Genomic DNA, 16,870 nt, shown 5'->3' on the forward strand with positions numbered 1-16,870 from the left:
TATGTCTCACCATGTTTTAGGAATAGCTAATTGAAGATAAGGCTAAGATATAATCCATTATAGATATATATTTTTTGTCATATTTAAATTACATGCAAGACTTAAAATAAGACTGTTTTATCAATCATTGTACATGCCCTTACTTCGTCGTTCAGAAACACGGATTGTTAAAGGTTACTAATGATAAATTTTAAATGTTTATAAATTTTTCTATAAACTTGATCAAATTTTTCACTACTTGACAAGATCTATTCCAAAGTTAATACACGAACATGCGGCAGCTCGGCTCGTGCTACGGGCTCCCTACCTTTCGATCTGCCACACAAATCACGCGCATCGTGCGCTACTGCTTGTTAACATCATGTGCATGGTAACAACATGGCGCATTGAATAATCGCCACACTAGTGCGTCCAAAATCTTTTTTTTTCAAAATCATACATAAGAAAGTCATTTTCACTAACTTATTTATCTCAATATGCACGTATATCACTTCACCACATAATTATACATGAGATAAGGTCCACCTAAACATGCAATCTTGCATGGAAAAAGACCCACCACAACATTCAATCATACATAGAAAAATATTTTCCATTCAATTATTCTACTTATATTCAATAAATATTTTATAACTATACATAATCAAATATAATGAGTCATAATTATTTTAAATTTTGGTCCTCATGTTATCAATCCAAATTTTCAACAGGAAATTCCTAGCAACGCGCGGGTATCCTCTGGTACAAACTATATTTTGAGATGGAGGAAGTGTTGCACAATAAGTTCTCATGAACTTCAACTAAAAAAGGCTCTGACAAACTTACTTGTTTGAGATATATTTAGCAAACTGAGGGATTTTCTGTAAAGTTATAATACAAGTACCCAAACTCATGAATTGACGGAGATAGCTGAACTTTTTTATGTCTTCAAGAGTTCTAGAGTAAGGACATAAAGTGAGGTTGTTTGATTTACAAATTCATTCAAATCTGAGTACTAAAATTGGGTGCTTGGAGCTTTGTTGTTGGCTTCTGCTTGGTGGTTCATCTTTATAGTAGAAAATTGCTAGACGATGCACATGGTTTTTTTTCCACAAGGTTTCCACTTCAATCTGTTGGGTCTCCCCTTGATTTGGAGTTTCTTTTGTCATACTTATTGCTACTCAAGTTCTGGCTTGCTATTGGTACATACTCCCTACGTTCACAAATATAAGATGTTTTGGATGTTTTAAAATGGACTACATATAGGCTAAAATGAGTGAAAAAACGCACTAAGACGTGTCTATATACATCCAAATTAGGGAAAAGTTATAACATCCTATTTTTATGAACATATGGAGTATTACTCAAGTGTGGTATTCTTCAGATGTGTTGATGTGTGTTGACACCAGAGACATGACATACTTGGTTATTATATTGTGCAACACTTCCTTGGATGTGTTGATCATATGTTGGTTATGAACACCAGAGACATGACATACTTGGTTATGACACCAAAGATATGACATACTTGGTTATGAACATATGGAGTATTACTCAAGTATGGTATTCCTCAGATGTGTTGATGTGTTGACACCAGTGAAGGAATAACTTGGGAGTACATGAAGTTTTTTATATGCTGATCATTATATTGGGATACTTTTATTAAGTAGTTGTTGCAAGTGTATTGTTAACTTGGTGCTCGTGGATTTCATGATATGCTTCTACTTCTTTACATGGACATATGAAGTGTTCGCTGAAATACTTGTGAAGAATTAGCTTGCTATTTTGATCACCTTTTCCGCCCCCTTTACCCTCAGACCTGATCAATAACTTATGCTTATTTTGTACTTCATGAACCTATGGTCCTGTTTGGTTTGGCTGTGGATTTCTAAAAGCAGCTGTGGAAAAACAGCTGTGAAAAATCTGATGTGAAAAAGATGTAGGTCATTTGGCAAACCAACTGATACAACTTTTTTAGATTTTGGTCCGCAACGGAATCAGATTTTGTAAAGCACGTCCTAGGCTGCTTCCGCTTTTGGTTCAGATTTTTGCAGCGAATTTCTGGAATCGTATTCTGCTGGATTCGCCCTTTGATTTAGATTCTGCTGCGCGACAGCGGAATCTGTCGATAAAAGCTGAACCAAACAGAGCCTATATGTCTAGATGCAATGATTCTCAAATTTTTTGTCGCATCTAGAGATCTGGGTTAATTCCTTTAAATTCTAGAGATATGGGTTCATAGTATTGTTCTTTATGCATAGGAATTTGAAAATTAGGTTCAAGTGGATATTAGAATTATGCACTTTCCTTCGAAACTGAGATTAAAGGAAAAATCCTCCCCTTTTCCTTTACCCCATTCCTTTGAACCAAACACATGAATAGTGTCACCCTAAAACATAATCCCATTCACATGTTATTCCTTCACTTTTTCTTTAACCAAAGAAACCATAAGATCCTTAGTGGCACAATAAAATCTAGCTATACATTTTTCATGTGGTTTGATTTTGATTTGACTGTCTTTATTAAAATTTTTTGTGTTTTTTTAATTTACTATGTGAATCAAACACCCAAGTTAACACAAATCATGTGTTATCCTATCCTCTATTAATTCCTATCCTATTAATGTGTTTTATTTCTATTTCCTTGTTTTTTTAATGCAGTCATTTCGATTGTTTGAGATAGCCCATGACGCCAAGATGATAATGACGAAGAATTGCTGCTTGAGCCGGTCTCAATGAGGGTCAAAGGTGTTGGTCAAATATCTGAATGGAGGACCAAGGTATATATTGCTAGCAAGCGAAAGCAAAAATGTCAGTTAATCGACTCCGTTTGACACTTTTTTTACGAGCCATTTGACGATGTTTCTTACCCAGACTAATATTTCAAAGTAACCCAAATTGTTACTCTGAAATATATGAAGCCATGGAGGAAAAAAGGCAGCGATCGTGCGGTGGTCAATGGAGCTGCTTGAGATTGAAGGCATATGCCAGACCACCTTTTGCACCATTTTATCAGTAGCGCGTCTTCAGCTTAGTGTACAAAAAAATCGTCTTCAGTTCAGTGTTGTACAGAAGAAATTCAAATATGTACATCCTGGATGCTGGTAAATTCTACTAGTATGCTATTCAAAACATCGAAATCACTAATTAATGAGTATTTGTTGTAAAGAACACTCTACTTTTTTTAGTCGCGACAAATGACGCAGATGCAGCGCGCCACTTGTCGCAATCTGAGAGTTTTCTCTTTTTCCGTAGATTCGTTTATTTAAAACGCTTTATCTTTTAAACCTTGCGTCCAAATCTCGAACCGTTTTTATCATTGGATTTCCCACGTCGAGATCTTCAAAACTAGATCCCATGTTAATAGATTTTTACGAACTTTTTTTTTCATGAAAAAACCGGACGAAAAAACTAAACCGGGAGCATGATTTTTTCCCTTTCCAAAAGAGGCACACCTGTGCCTCTCGCGAAATCACACCCGTGCCTTTCGTGGAAGCAAAACCGTGACTCTCGTGGAAGAAAAAAAAACAGAAAACACATTTTTTTCGTTTCCGAGAGGCACAACCGTGACTCTCGTGAAAGAAAATAAATAGAAAACATGTTTTTTTTTCTGAGAGGCACGGCCGTGCCTCTCGCGGAAGCAAAATCGTGACTCTCGCGAAAGGAAAAAAAATAAAAAACGCGTTTTGTTTTTCCCTTTTCGATAGGCACGGCCGTGATTCTCGCGAAAGCACAACCGTACCTCTCGTGAAAGAAAAAAAAATAGAAAATAATTTTTTTTCGTTTCCGAAAGGCACAACCATGACTCTCGCTAAAGCACAAGCGTGCCTCTCGCGGAAAAAAAACAGTGACTTTCACGAAAGAAAAAAAAAGAAAACACATTTTTTCACGCAAAAAAATATTTCTTTTTCTAATTTTTTTTGGTCGAAAAGCTAAGAAAGACCGTGGAAAAGCCAAAACATCAAAAAACCCCAAAAAAACCGTTTAAAAAGCCGAAAACGCATGCGGAAAAATAAAAAAACAAAATTCGGAGGGAGCGTCCAGAGCGCAACACATGGCGAATGGCTGAGAGCGCGCCAAGTGACGCTGATCGTTGCGAGGCTCCCGAAGGAGCGCTCGTTAACTAGTTGCTCCCTCAAAACACGCGCAGTCTGTTGTTTGTGCAGGAGAATGATTTACTTGTGAAAATAATAGAGTATTCAAATGTTTGCTCTCGTCTTGTGTTTAAAGAGGCCGCGGAAACAAAAGATACGCGCTAGAGAAAAGGGCCGTGGCACAGCCCGTCAAAAAAAGGCCGTGGCGCAGTCTCGTGTCTCGTCGCTGCCCGTTCCCCGCAGAGGCCCACAAACAGAGCCCCCTCCTCAGACCGGTCCCATCCCGCTGGCGCCAGCGCCCAAACCCTCGCCGCCGCAGCACCACTTCCTCGGCGGCCGGAACGGCAGTGCATCCCGCTGTCCGCACGACGCCAGCGAAGGCCATGGCAGACCCACCTTCCCCCCGCCTAGACGAAGACGACACCTTCGGCCGCGACTTCAACGCCTCGCCCTCTCGCAACGCCGCACCCGCCCGTTCCGGTGCCCTCCTTCAGTCCCTCCTCCTCCGCCTCTGCTTTCACTCATGCTCGAGCTTCGGCTTCTCGGAAGCTCACCTGGTTCATACGGCGCTTTTGCTGCTGCTGCTGCTTCTATGCAGGCGAGAAGAGGCAGTTCGGCGATCTGGATGACGACGAAGACGATGTCTTCGCTTCCAAGAAGGTAATTCTTCTAGGTTTCCTCTTTCAACCTGGTACAAAGTATCAGTACGTTTTTTTTCCTTCTGCCACTGGAAGCATTCTAAATTACGATTGCCATTAGGATTGCAATGATACATACAGCATGGAAAAATGCTTAGCACGTTGGTCTTGGTGAAGTTCTCTCTGTCTCGAATTTATGGTCAGATGCATTAGATAGTACTCCCTCCGTTCCAAAATAGATGACCCAACTTTGTACTAACTTTGAGTCATCTATTTTGGAACGGAGGGAGTAGATACTGTGGCTGTTTCACATGGTAATGGAAAGATGCAGTAAGAAAATTAAACATATGCTTTCTTGCCTACCTAATAGTCCTTTAAGTTTTGACAATTTCATGGAACAAGAATCTCTCATTTAAGACAGCAAGTTTGTGTGCAGGGAAAGACAAAGGTGGAGGAAAGTGCACCAGGTGCTGCCACGGGAATGATTCTGTCTCTCCGGGAAAGGTATATTATATTTCTTATCTAACTTTTGATCTATTGCTGTTTTTACCAAATAACTGTTGTTCTATTGTTAATTGTAACAATGACACTAACTCCTCTTGCCCTTTTGAAGTTTGCAGACCTGCAAAGAGAATCTTGAATCAAACCAGGTGCGTAGTTAGTCACTGTTCTTCAATGTTATCATTTGCTAGTTGAGTACAGTTTTATTGAGCTCAATTTATGTTGTGTTGGTGTAATTGAAGTACCCTGTTATGCCTCATTCTGGTATAAAATAACTGTGCACTCCATTAGTTGTATGAGCAGTTTAACTGTAATTGGCAAGCAATCATTCTGGGATAGTATGTACTGTGTTTTCGGTATATGTTCTTTGTTCAGTGAATTATTATTGGCCAAACCCAAGCCTCACAGACTTCCATTGTTTCATAATAGCCTTGAAGGGTTCTTTCAGTCTATAGTGCAACTGTGAACATTCGACTACTTAATCATATGAAAATGTGAAACTAATAAAGCTTAACATACCTGAACTTTACTTAAAATTTAGACATCTGAGAAACAGAAAGGCAAGTCACAACTAAAAGTACACCCACGGAGCAGACAATTTCTCTATAATAGAATGATTAATGTCTGTCACTAAATATGGAGATGTAGTTTCAGTAACCATGCATGCAGTTTTTTACACCAATGTTTGCATTTCGTTCCAGTGTTACCTCTACATAGCTTAACATATATGATCCATAATGCTGGAATTTCTGAAACGCTGCATTTATAATTCACAGGTGGAACTGGAAGCTGCTAAATCAGAAATCCAGAAGTGGCATTCAGCATTTCAGAACATTCCTGCTGTACCTGCAGGAACCAATCCAGGTTTGCAAGTTAAATCGAAGTCCATCCTATTTCTGGTAATAACTGTGTAAAGAATATTTATTTATTTATTTGAAACGCAGAGCCTGTTTCGGTGGTTACTTATCTCAATAACCTGAAGTCGTCAGAGGAGTCACTGAAGGAGCAGGTTGGTTGTTGTGTCATACTCGTAAAACTGATACGATAGTCATGCTTTGCTTCGGTTTGATTGTTCCTTAATTGTATACTCAGCTGGAGAAAGCGAAGAAAAGAGAAGCTGCTTTTATTGTAACATTTGCAAAACGAGAACAAGAGATTGCGGAATTGAAGGTACCCTCCGGGAGCCTCCTACGACGAGGAGAAACATCTCAATATGGATAAATCTGACCAATACTTAGTTATTTTCAATTGATCAATTTTTAGCGTCCTAGTTTGTATTGATTGTTTGTTAATTTTTTTGTATGAATTTGCAGTCTGCAGTTAGGGACTTGAAAACACAATTGAGGCCACCATCAATGCAGGTAAAATAGTGTTACTTATGCTATTTGTTTTACGCTTGCCAATTTATCATGTATTTGAACTTATTAGTGTTTATCAAAAGTTGCTTGTACAGGGGTTCTGTTCATTTGTTTAGATTAAATCTACTGCAGAATGTAAACTGTAAAAGAATACTTAGTTGCTAAAATGGCTTATTTTGGACTTGACCATTGTTGTTCTGTGCACACCTTACTGTAGAGTTATAGTTATTATTACTTCAATTTGGTAAACCATAATTAGTATTGGATTCATTTCAATCAAATCTGGACTTGGTACCAGTACTGCTCCAGCTATGTAGACTACTTTATCAGGCAAAGTGACAGCAGTACATGTAAACTATACCATCATATTATCTGGAAAACTCACAAACTCTGCTTCTTGTCAAAAGGCGTCCATGCTCTTTCTTCTGTGTGCTCACCTTTGTTCCCTTTGACATAGTGGCCTCCATGATCTGCACTAGTTGACCTTTATCTATACCAATTGTACTGACCCATGTATACGAATGAGAGTAGCTTGAACAAATATATACTCCCTCCGTTCCTAAATATAGGTCTTTGTAGAGATTTCACTATGGACTACATACGGAGCAAAATGAGTGAATCTACACTCTAAAATGCATCTATATACATCCGTATGTGATTTATAGTGAATCTCTACAAAGACTTATATTTAGGAACGGAGGGAGTACAAGGCAGAGGAGGTTGCAAGCAAGTAATATATTTAGTAAGCTACCATATTTAGTGGGGTACCTACTGTATAGGTTCATATTAATTGAAGTAAACCCAAATGCTTGCATCTTGGGCTGAAGAATGACCCAATTCCTTAGCTTCCATGCATTAATCATATCCGGGGATGTGGGAACCCGCTTGTGTTCCTTTATATGACCACTAGAGCCGGTAGAGGATCAAACGGAGGTAGAACTTAGCAATCCAGCCTACTCACCCGACTCGGTCCACCCGTATGCGAGGTTTGGGTCTCCTACGAGACGTGGTAGGGTGTATCTTAGTCATGTTCTTCTCTATGGTCTAGCAGAGGGCAGTTTGTTCGTGATTTTACATACAAGATATCACCTTTTAGAGATCCAGTGGTCTATGCCTCTACGGTCTCTATATTGCATCTTATACTCCCTCCGATCCATATTACCTGTCACTTAAATGGGTGTATTTAGACGTATTTCAGTGCTAGATACATCCATTTGAGCGACAAGTAATTTGGATCGGAGGGAGTATTAAAACAAGGTTATGTGCTATGATTATTAAACTGCATCCTCGCTAATTTGAAGGATTATCTGTAGGTGGTCAACACCAGATTCTGTAGTGAACAGACATCCTAAGGCCTACAGTCCAAAAAAAAAACATTGCAAGGTTCACCGTACGAAATTTTCTGTTATGTATCGTTTCTGAATTCCAATAAAATGAGTCATGAGCTGCACTGCAACTATGATTACAGGATTAACTGTTCCACTTAAACAACAAGATGAACTTTGTGGAATGGAATTATGAATGTGAGATTCTCCGAATACTGAAGATGGTACCGTATCATCTAATCTAGCTATCATCTATATTTTCTTTAACATTGAGTGGAAATACCTTATGTTCCGTTTAAATATCTTCTCATTCACGTCATGTCTAATTGTCTATGATACTACCCTTTTGTTTGGACTCCCTGCATGGCAGGATTAACTTCTTTCAAACGCTAGCTTCTTAGAGAAGCTAATGGACTGGGCTCTTGGTATAGGAACAGGCTTAGGTGCTGTTTGGGCTGCAGGAACTAGACATGAATTTCACGGGACAAATTGGGACAGTACTACTACATTTTGATAATGTGGCCTTAAGCTCCCTGAGAAGCTGTAGTAATTGGAGTTAATAATTCCTAAACCCTATGTTATCACACTAAATAGCTTATTTACATCCCTTTTTTCTGTTTGCTTCAACAGACAAGACGATTATTGCTTGATCCAGCAATTCACGAGGAATTTACACGCTTAAAGGTCAGCAATTCTCCTTCAATCATACAATTCATGTTGAATTATAAGAGTTGTTTGTGCCAGCATGTTTTAAAACTGAAAGCCTGACATTGTAAAGTCTAAGAGAACCTTTTATAGCAGGTTTCTGTCTTTCTGATGCCTTTCTGCACCATCTTTTGTAATAATTAGTCAAATATGTAATGAGACAAAGACTTAAACTAATGGCTATGGTCCCCTTATACAAGTATGAAAGGCACAAAGCCCAGCAGTTTTACTATCACAAAGAATGTATTATGAAAATAATGGAATATTTACGGAATAAATTGTAACTCGCAAATGTATTATATGGGAACATGATAGATGGATGATTCAAGCATATTACTAGCCATGCTGAATTGCTGATAATGCCTCAAGTGTGGAAATAAAAAGATGTGTTTTCTATTATCTTAGGAAGGCTGAACCTTACATAGCTTGACACCGAGTGGCTAACAAATGGTATTGCCCATTTTTGTCCAGAATCTGGCTGAAGAGAAAGAGAAAAAGATAAAAGAACTGCAGGAAAATGTTGCCGCTGTCAATTTTACCCCATCCAGCAAACATGGGAAGATGCTAATGGCCAAGTGTAGAACATTGCAAGAGGAAAATGAAGAGATTGGGGCAATGGCTTCTGAAGGAAAAGTAAGTCTGCCAACAGACATAAGCCGTTTATATACATTTTCTATGGTTTTCTCTGCCTTTGGAGGAAAAGAATCATTGGTCATTCTTTGAACAACCAACATACTAGAAGAGAAATTTGTTGCCTTATTATATTTGGCAGAATGCGTTCTTATGAAGTATCTTTGGTACAGATCCATGAACTTGGAATGAAAATTGCAGTTCTGAAGACCCAGAACAATGAGCTCAGGAATCAGTTCGATGGTACGTGTTGAGCTATATATCCAAGTGAAAGGAGTGACAAATAACCAATATGTGTGTTTGTTATAAAAATTGTTAAAGCTGGTGGACATTTGTAGGTCATTTAGAACAGAAATTGCTCTGCTCCTTGTTAATGGATAGTATGCTAACATGGAGGTACTTAACCTTTTCATTGCGTTGTCAGGGCTGTACAAACACATGGATGGCCTAACAAATGACGTCGAGAGGTCAAATGAAATGGTAGGATTCGTCACTCCTGTTGCTACTAAATTGCTTGCTTATTTTATCCTCTAACCCTTTTACTGCCAACTCCTCCTTAGGTTTCCATATTGCAAGAGGAGTTAGAGGCTAAAGATGTGGAGCTGGCAAGGTTAAAGGAGATGCTTTCCCAAAAAGAGGCAACTGAAGACGACGCGGTCGTCGAAGAAAGAGAGGAAGCTGCAAATGATATGAACGCTTCTTCTGATCCGCAGCCGATAAAAGCAGAGTCCTAAGGGTGCCAACTGTTTTCTGCTGCTCGGTTTATGCCTCTGATGTAATGTAACGCGTTGATGGCTGCAACAGTTTTTCCACATTGCTACTTGGTTACCTGAGAATTTCATCTGTATGCTTGATGGAAAGCTCGTGTATCACAAGTTGTAAGTCATCCCGTTTATTCTTGATCTGGATTGCATGTTCGTAGAAGCTTTATTCTGATGGCAGCAAAGGGAGAGGGCGAGGCGGTTGTGCAACAGTGCAAGTATGAGCAGCATTCGTGAACCTTTTTTGAAGGGACTGTTTGCCGTTCCGCTTGGGTACAGATCGGTACAGTTCCACACTGAGAAAGCGCAGCCTAAGTTTACCAGATTTTTTTTTTCGTTTCGAAAAAAAGAAAAGTTTACCAGGTTTTCTGATTCAACGTTCCTTCTTCTGGCACAGTTTGCAAACTCCGCAGCAATAAACACATAGTTTGCTACTCTGATCTAGATACATCCGTTTGATGAGCATCAACTAATTCTGGAAGGAGCGAGTAGAAGAATTTCTGCACGGACACAGGCCCGTCCTATAATGCACTTGAGATGGTGAGCCACATAATTTTATTACGAAAAAACTAACGCCCACACGTGTGGCATATTGCACATTGACCACACGCCTTCTTTACCACTCATTTTGTCACATGTGAATAGATGACATCAGCCGGAATCTTTTTGGTTTTCGGCTTAAAAATGTTTTATCTCCTAATTAAAAAGTCAAATTAAAAATCCTTTTTCATCATTAAATCCGTCTCGATGAGATCTTCAAAACTAGACCTCATGTTGATATGTTTTGACGATTTTTTTGCCCAGAAGTTGCCATGATGTTTACACTATAGTTGCCATGGTGCTTAAACTAAAGTTGCCATATGGCAATTTCAGTTTGTAGAGCATAAAATTTTTAGTATTTTGATGATGGCAACTGCAGTACTTTGATCATAAAAAATATTTTTTTATGAGCCCTGGCAATTTTAAGTGCATGTATCATGGCAATATTAGCTTATGGTTCATGGCAAGTCTAGTTTTTTAATTTCCTATTTTATAAATGTTAAAAATTACTTTTAAATGTAGAAGAAAATAGTTAAAATATATCGTGATAACTTCAGTGTAAACACCATGGCAATTCATGTGCAATAGACATGGCAACTTTCAGCCGATTTTTTTCTGTCGAAATATGTTGATATGAGATTTAGTTTCAAAGATCTCATCGCGAGAGATTTAATGGTGAAAACGGATCTTCAATCGGATTTTTTTATTTAAGAGATAAAACATAAACAGGAAATCCAAAAAATTATCACATGCATGCATACAGTGACGTGACGCAGTCTGTGTACTACAGGGTGTGTGGGCGAGTTTCGCTCACCACACGTGTGGGCGTTAGCGTTGTCCTTTTATTAATACTGAGTCTGAAAATGCAGTTCAGAGATTCGACAAAGAACAACATGCAACATTCAGAAATTCTACTAGAATCTTGAGCGTACCAGAAACCTAGCTAACAGCTTGGCCATATTTTCAACCACCAAAGCAGAGCCAATATGCAGTGAGTGCTGATACATATACAGCATCACTGCTGGTACATGCTGAAAGTAAATTTAATAACTAGGCCTCATCATGCCAGTCCGACTGGCTAACTCTGCAGGGCTTCATGATGACAGACCTAGTTTGTCTCGGAATACTTGAACCCATACTTCTTAAAATACTCCCGGAATCCATACACGCTCTGGTCATAGTTGAACTGCACACAAGGAAATAGCATCACATCAGCTCAACCTGGAAACCATGAACCGGACCTTTATACAGCATTAGACTTGACAAGTGAGTAATGCATGAATGGCTCATGCATGAATATTTTGAAAGCACGCTTCAGGGCATTGCTTACAGGTAGGACTTTTGCGGAGTATTTCGTGATGCTCGGGTCCACGATCTTTCCTGGGTTAGCAGCCTGAGAAAATACACATCATGATGTTACCAGGATAAAATGACAATAAACTGTACTGTAGGTGCAGATAACACGACGAGCAAGTAAATAAGGAAGAAAGAAATGGAAACCAAATTCATTCTAGGGAAATGATGTGGAGCTCTATACCAAATAATATGCGATGCCTAGCCATGAAATAATGGGAACACATTAAACACAGCTAAGCAAATAATAACTACAAACAGTACCGACGCCATTCACGGTCAACAAAGAACAAACTGACCATACATGAGCAAGTTAGCAGAGCAGGACCTTCTCCAATACGGAAATGAGATGCAAATGAAAACACTAATTCCTGGTCTGACAAAGGATGCAACGAATCTCTAGATGGAGCCACAAAACACACATTTCCTGAGAACTTAAGTTTATTCTCCCTCAAAAGAAGATTAGTGCTTCTCTGGTCCGGGGAAGGGTTCGACCACTTTGGGTCTATTGTACGCAGCCTTTCCCTACATTTCTGCAAGAGGCTGTTTCCAGGACTTGAACCCGTGACCTCATGGTCACAAGGCAGCAGCTTTAGCCACAAAAATTAAGAAAATAAATAAATAAGATCAAGAATCAAGATCGTTGACAAAAATGTAGGTGGCACATAGTTTGAAGTAAAGAAGTGGCAACATGTGTTAACCGATGCAAGGTGAAGTAAACAATCATGACCTGTTCTGGGTTGTAAAATACTTCAAGAAATGGGTACTCAGTCTTTTGCCTCGTGAGGCAAAACCCAGGATACTTTGGGCATTCCACCTGACAACGTAGAACAAAACAATAATTCCTATCAGTTTGAGACTAAAGGCAAACCGGATGGCAGCAGTCACAGTTTGCATAGATGAGAAGCAAGAAGCCACAAATTTTAAGCAAGTGTATCATGACATCACCCAAGATAAAGCATCCAAATGAAAAGGAAATCAAAAGTGACAGTCTGATTTGACAGGCAGGCAATTAAACTATCTTGTGACTAATTGATCGTATCTTTGTACATCATAATATCTACAATTGTAAATTGCCAAAACAATAGAAGTACAACTATTCACACATCTAAGCTTCCCATAGAGCTGCTTCTCTAGCAGGTGAAAGAAAAGCCTAGGAAAGATCATCGAAGATACATTCGCAAAACAAAGAGCTTCCACACATGTGCCTGAAGCTCAACAGAAAACTGAAATAGGTGAACTTTATAGTGCATGATGAATTAGATTCGCCAAAGGTAGTATTGTATTAGGTGTATACAAATTAAATCAGATAGGACTAACTTCAAGATTTTGAATTTTAACATGCAGTTGAGACAGCAAACCAACCTTTACAATGTTCCATAATAGCTAGACATGGTAATTTGAACAGATAGAAAAGCAGAGTGCATTAAAGTTTTCAAAAAATAACTCATCATCTTATAGGTGACCGGAAAATACTTCATGGCATATTTTTTGCGGGCGTAATAAGAGTATTGGCTTACCCGAACAAACTTTATATGAGGATAAAATGTAGCAGCAGCTTCCTCCAGTACTTTGTCAAGATGTTGTGTATAAGTGCACCTACAAAAGCAATTTCATTACTGTTGTAAGCATGTGCAAAGCTATTGACATAGTACAACTCAACTATTCTTGTGTTTCTGAACAAAAAACATGAGCCTAACATACTTAATAGTAAAGGCCACAACTACAGGCCGTCCTTCATGTAATAGCTGCACAAACTGACGCTCTGATGTGAACGGTATGATTCTTGATGGACCTAGATCCTTGGGATATCCAGTGTAGTACCTTCAATACCAACAAGATGATTCAAACATAATAAAATAGTGATACACCCATAAACGGGAAATTAGTTAAATTCTACTATTTGTAAAGCTGTGAGAGTGCGAACAATGCCTGCCAGACTGTGTGCAAACAATGACTTCCGGAGTTAGTGCAAGCAACAAGCTACAGGTTTTATAACCGTCTTTAGAGCAATGGTATTCATGAACAAAAACCGCTTGCACGCACTAGCGAATAAAGTCTCAAGAGAAGATTTAGTTAAATTCGTTCATGCTGAAGACAAAAACAGAATTAGATAGATATACAAAGGAGGTAATGAGTTTTTTGCACACATCGCATTACATACCCTACATATCCGAAGATATTCTATCCACATATGTCATATCTTTTCTATATCTCAGTAACAGGATTAGTCCAAAGCTGTCTTGTCAATAATAAATTAATTATACACTAAGAGAATGCCTACAAGTGACTATAGAATCCATCTTGCCTAATTGAAGAAGTCACGAACCACCATCTACGATTAAGACGGCATGTTCAACTTTCTTCAATGATCTAAATAGATGTAAATGCATGAGCACTAACATTTTACTATTAGTTTTGCACTCTTCTGCAGACCATCTATCACCAGTTGTACTGGAATACTTGGCATGCTAGCAAAAGGCTAAAGAGACAAACTATGTATCAGTTCCAAAACGGGATTAATGAGATAAATAGCGCCACTTCCGCTGTACTCAGTCTATGCAAGCGTGCTATTTTCCAAAATAAAAAGGGCTAAATCATTTGAAGGGGAATCGACCTGTTCTGCTGAAAAATGTACAGACCGAGATGTATGGAAACAAAACTAAAAGGCAGGATTGAGGTATGTGGAGGTTTTCCTCACTTGGATGTGGACCGGAGCTGGGAAACCATCCTATCGAAAAATGACGCGTCGGCCATCTCCGAGGCACACCCAGCGCGAGTGGGCGAGGCGTGGCCGGAACACAGGCTTCTGAGCAGTGGCGGAGCTACAAATAAATTGCTTGGGGGCCAAGCTAAAGAACACACACACACAAAAATAATAATATATATATCAAATTCTGGATCACTGGCATTAATCAGTATAACTTCTCTTATTTGTTACAATATGAAGAGATCAGATACAAACAAAATAAGCTATACCAAACTTTACTATACGATAATCTGTCAGGCACTCCAATTTTGACTGTCCTTGCACATAGCTACCTCTACTGCAACTTCTAAACTGTAAACAATAATTGAGTGAATTGTTCATGCTAGCATATTGGTAATGAGATGAATAGACGATGACCTAACTGAAATTTAGGGAGAAACTGAGAATGCCTCAAACAAAATATATGTGCAGCTGGTAGTGATTCACTGGAATTGGAGAGATTGAGGCTTGAGAGACAAGAGGATCAGATTCAAGGAGGAGCTCATTTGGGTGTTGCTTGGATGCCGGTGGTAGCTGCGTGTACCTGTGGCCGCGTGGGGTCGTGGGTTGGTCGACGCCGACTCGCCGTGCTGCTGTGTGCTGCAGCCCCCTTGGCCGGTGGGCGGAGCCGCGGCGGCCTGCTGTTGCGGCGTGGCGGGGGGCGGCGGCAGCTGAGTCGCCGGGTGCTGCGTCTCTGTGTGGCGTGAGGCGTCAGCTCCCGGGCCATGGGGTTGGGGCCTCAGTGAATGCTGGGCCTAGGTATCTAATCTTTTTTTCTCCAGAGCTGTGCGGGCCACGGCCCAGGTCAGCTCTAGCGTAGCTCCAACCAAGTTGCGACAAGTGGATTCGTTTATTCAAAACATTTTATTTCTTAAACCGTGCTCCAAATTTTGAATCATTTTTATCATTGAATTCCTCGCGTCGGTATTCTTAAAAACTAGATCTCATGTCGATAGGTTTTGACAGACTTTTTTTTAAAAAAAAAACGGACAAAAAACCACACCGGAAGCATGGTTTTTCTCTTTCAGGAAGCTGTGCCATTTCCGAGAGGCACGGTCGTGTCTCCCACAAAAGAAAAAAAACACATTTTTTCGTTTCTAATAGGTACGTCCGTGCCTCTCGCAGAAGAAAAAAAATAAAAACATATTTTTTTCCTTTTTGAGAGGCATGACTGTGCCTCTCGTGGAATCAGAATCATACTTCTTACGAAAGCGAAACCATGCTTCTCGCAAAAGCTAAATTTATTTTTTTTTCATTTTCGAAAGGCACGGGCACAACCGAACAAGCGCTCCTGGTTTTTTTTTAAGGGGAACCAAGTTTATTCATTCATAAGCCACAGAACGTGGAATACATCTCGGATCATGGGGTTGGCCAAGCCACACGTGACGCCCCTGACCTAAAGAACGAACAAACTTGGCTATGCTATGAGCATCATTATTCGAGTTTCGACTTTTAAAAACGAAATTACAAGTAAACAAGCGCTCCTGGTTAGTTGCTCTCCGATGCCACTCCACGAGACAAGTGGTCATGCGCACGAAATTGGGCCGGGGCCTGTAGGGCCAAATTTTGCTCCTGGTGCCCACTAGCGATTGACAAGGGCCGAAGCCCATTAATACTCCTTCCCTCGTCCGCCTCGCTCAGCTCTCTCGTCTGTCCGCTTAAGAAAAAAAAGCCCTCTCATTCGTGCATATTTTCTCAAGTCGTTTGCATTGACCATTGATGGCACAAAACTGAGTGTTGACCGCTAAGCTGACGCCAATGTTGACCATTGACTTTTAGAAATGATCACGAATTTAAAACATCGCAAACTTTAAAAAATTCATGAAGTTCAAAAAAGTTCACTGATTTTTAAAAAGTTAATGCATTTGAGAAAAATAATAGTTTGTTGGAAACAGTTCAATTTTTGAGGGAAAAATATGAAAAAGGTAATACATTTTAAAAACATGAAATATAGGGAAAATTTGATTTCAAAAATCATGAATTTGAAAATGTTCATAATTAAAAAAATTCAAAAATTGAAAACAGTTCACATAAATTGAAAAAATCATGCATTTGACAAAAAAGGAAAAGAGAAGGAAAACAAAAAATAAACGAAAAAACCCAGACAAAAACTAGGTGAAACCAGAAAATAGAAAACTAAAGAACACATGAAAAACTTCTTGGGAAGCTTCCCAAACTGGAGGGGCTTCTGAAAAAACTACTCGAACTATATGGGCTGGCCCACTTGCAAGTTGTAAA

General features: G+C 39.3%; 2 protein-coding genes across 4 annotated transcripts; one reads left to right on the plus strand and one right to left on the minus strand.

Moving 5' to 3' along the window:
* The first annotated feature begins 4,310 nt into the window (after positions 1-4,310).
* LOC119329986 (FKBP12-interacting protein of 37 kDa-like) lies at positions 4,311-10,159 on the plus strand. Of its 2 annotated transcripts, none has more exons than XM_037603092.1 (13): positions 4,311-4,552; positions 4,671-4,732; positions 5,147-5,214; positions 5,324-5,360; positions 5,988-6,075; positions 6,156-6,220; positions 6,304-6,381; positions 6,525-6,572; positions 8,525-8,578; positions 9,071-9,232; positions 9,403-9,472; positions 9,654-9,745; positions 9,817-10,159. In XM_037603092.1, the coding sequence occupies exons 1-13, from the start codon at positions 4,456-4,458 to the stop codon at positions 9,961-9,963; spliced, it is 1,068 nt and encodes a 355-aa protein (XP_037458989.1). In that variant the 5' UTR covers positions 4,311-4,455; the 3' UTR covers positions 9,964-10,159. The 2 variants fall into 2 exon arrangements, with proteins under 2 accessions (XP_037458989.1, XP_037458990.1); XM_037603093.1 differs by having other exon boundaries at positions 4,456-4,552; positions 9,654-9,709; positions 9,790-9,963.
* A 1,167-nt stretch (positions 10,160-11,326) lies between these two features.
* Positions 11,327-15,357, minus strand: LOC119331919. Of its 2 annotated transcripts, none has more exons than XM_037605096.1 (7): positions 15,177-15,357; positions 14,585-14,708; positions 13,588-13,707; positions 13,404-13,482; positions 12,614-12,700; positions 11,861-11,923; positions 11,327-11,716 (listed from the first exon to the last, which is right to left on the minus strand). In XM_037605096.1, the coding sequence occupies exons 2-7, from the start codon at positions 14,638-14,640 to the stop codon at positions 11,639-11,641; spliced, it is 483 nt and encodes a 160-aa protein (XP_037460993.1). In that variant the 5' UTR covers positions 14,641-14,708; positions 15,177-15,357; the 3' UTR covers positions 11,327-11,638. The 2 variants fall into 2 exon arrangements, with proteins under 2 accessions (XP_037460993.1, XP_037460992.1); XM_037605095.1 differs by having other exon boundaries at positions 14,585-14,735; positions 15,177-15,356.
* Between the last annotated feature and the right edge of the window lie 1,513 nt (positions 15,358-16,870).

Source organism: Triticum dicoccoides, chromosome 7A (genome assembly GCF_002162155.2).
Source record: "Triticum dicoccoides isolate Atlit2015 ecotype Zavitan chromosome 7A, WEW_v2.0, whole genome shotgun sequence".
Lineage (NCBI taxonomy): Eukaryota > Viridiplantae > Streptophyta > Magnoliopsida > Poales > Poaceae > Triticum > Triticum dicoccoides.

Coding starts and splice junctions, on each gene's coding strand:
- LOC119329986 (XM_037603092.1), top strand. CDS start 4,456: ATGGCAGACCCACCTTCCCCCCGCCTAGACGAAGACGACACCTTCGGC. Junction 5,361..5,987: donor AGAATCTTGAATCAAACCAG/GTGCGTAGTTAG, acceptor TATAATTCACAG/GTGGAACTGGAAGCTGCTAA. Junction 6,573..8,524: donor TGAGGCCACCATCAATGCAG/GTAAAATAGTGT, acceptor TTGCTTCAACAG/ACAAGACGATTATTGCTTGA.
- LOC119331919 (XM_037605096.1), bottom strand. CDS start 14,640: ATGGCCGACGCGTCATTTTTCGATAGGATGGTTTCCCAGCTCCGGTCC. Junction 13,708..14,584: donor CAGCTCCGGTCCACATCCAA/GTGAGGAAAACC, acceptor TTGGTATTGAAG/GTACTACACTGGATATCCCA. Junction 12,701..13,403: donor CTCATATAAAGTTTGTTCGG/GTAAGCCAATAC, acceptor CTACGTTGTCAG/GTGGAATGCCCAAAGTATCC.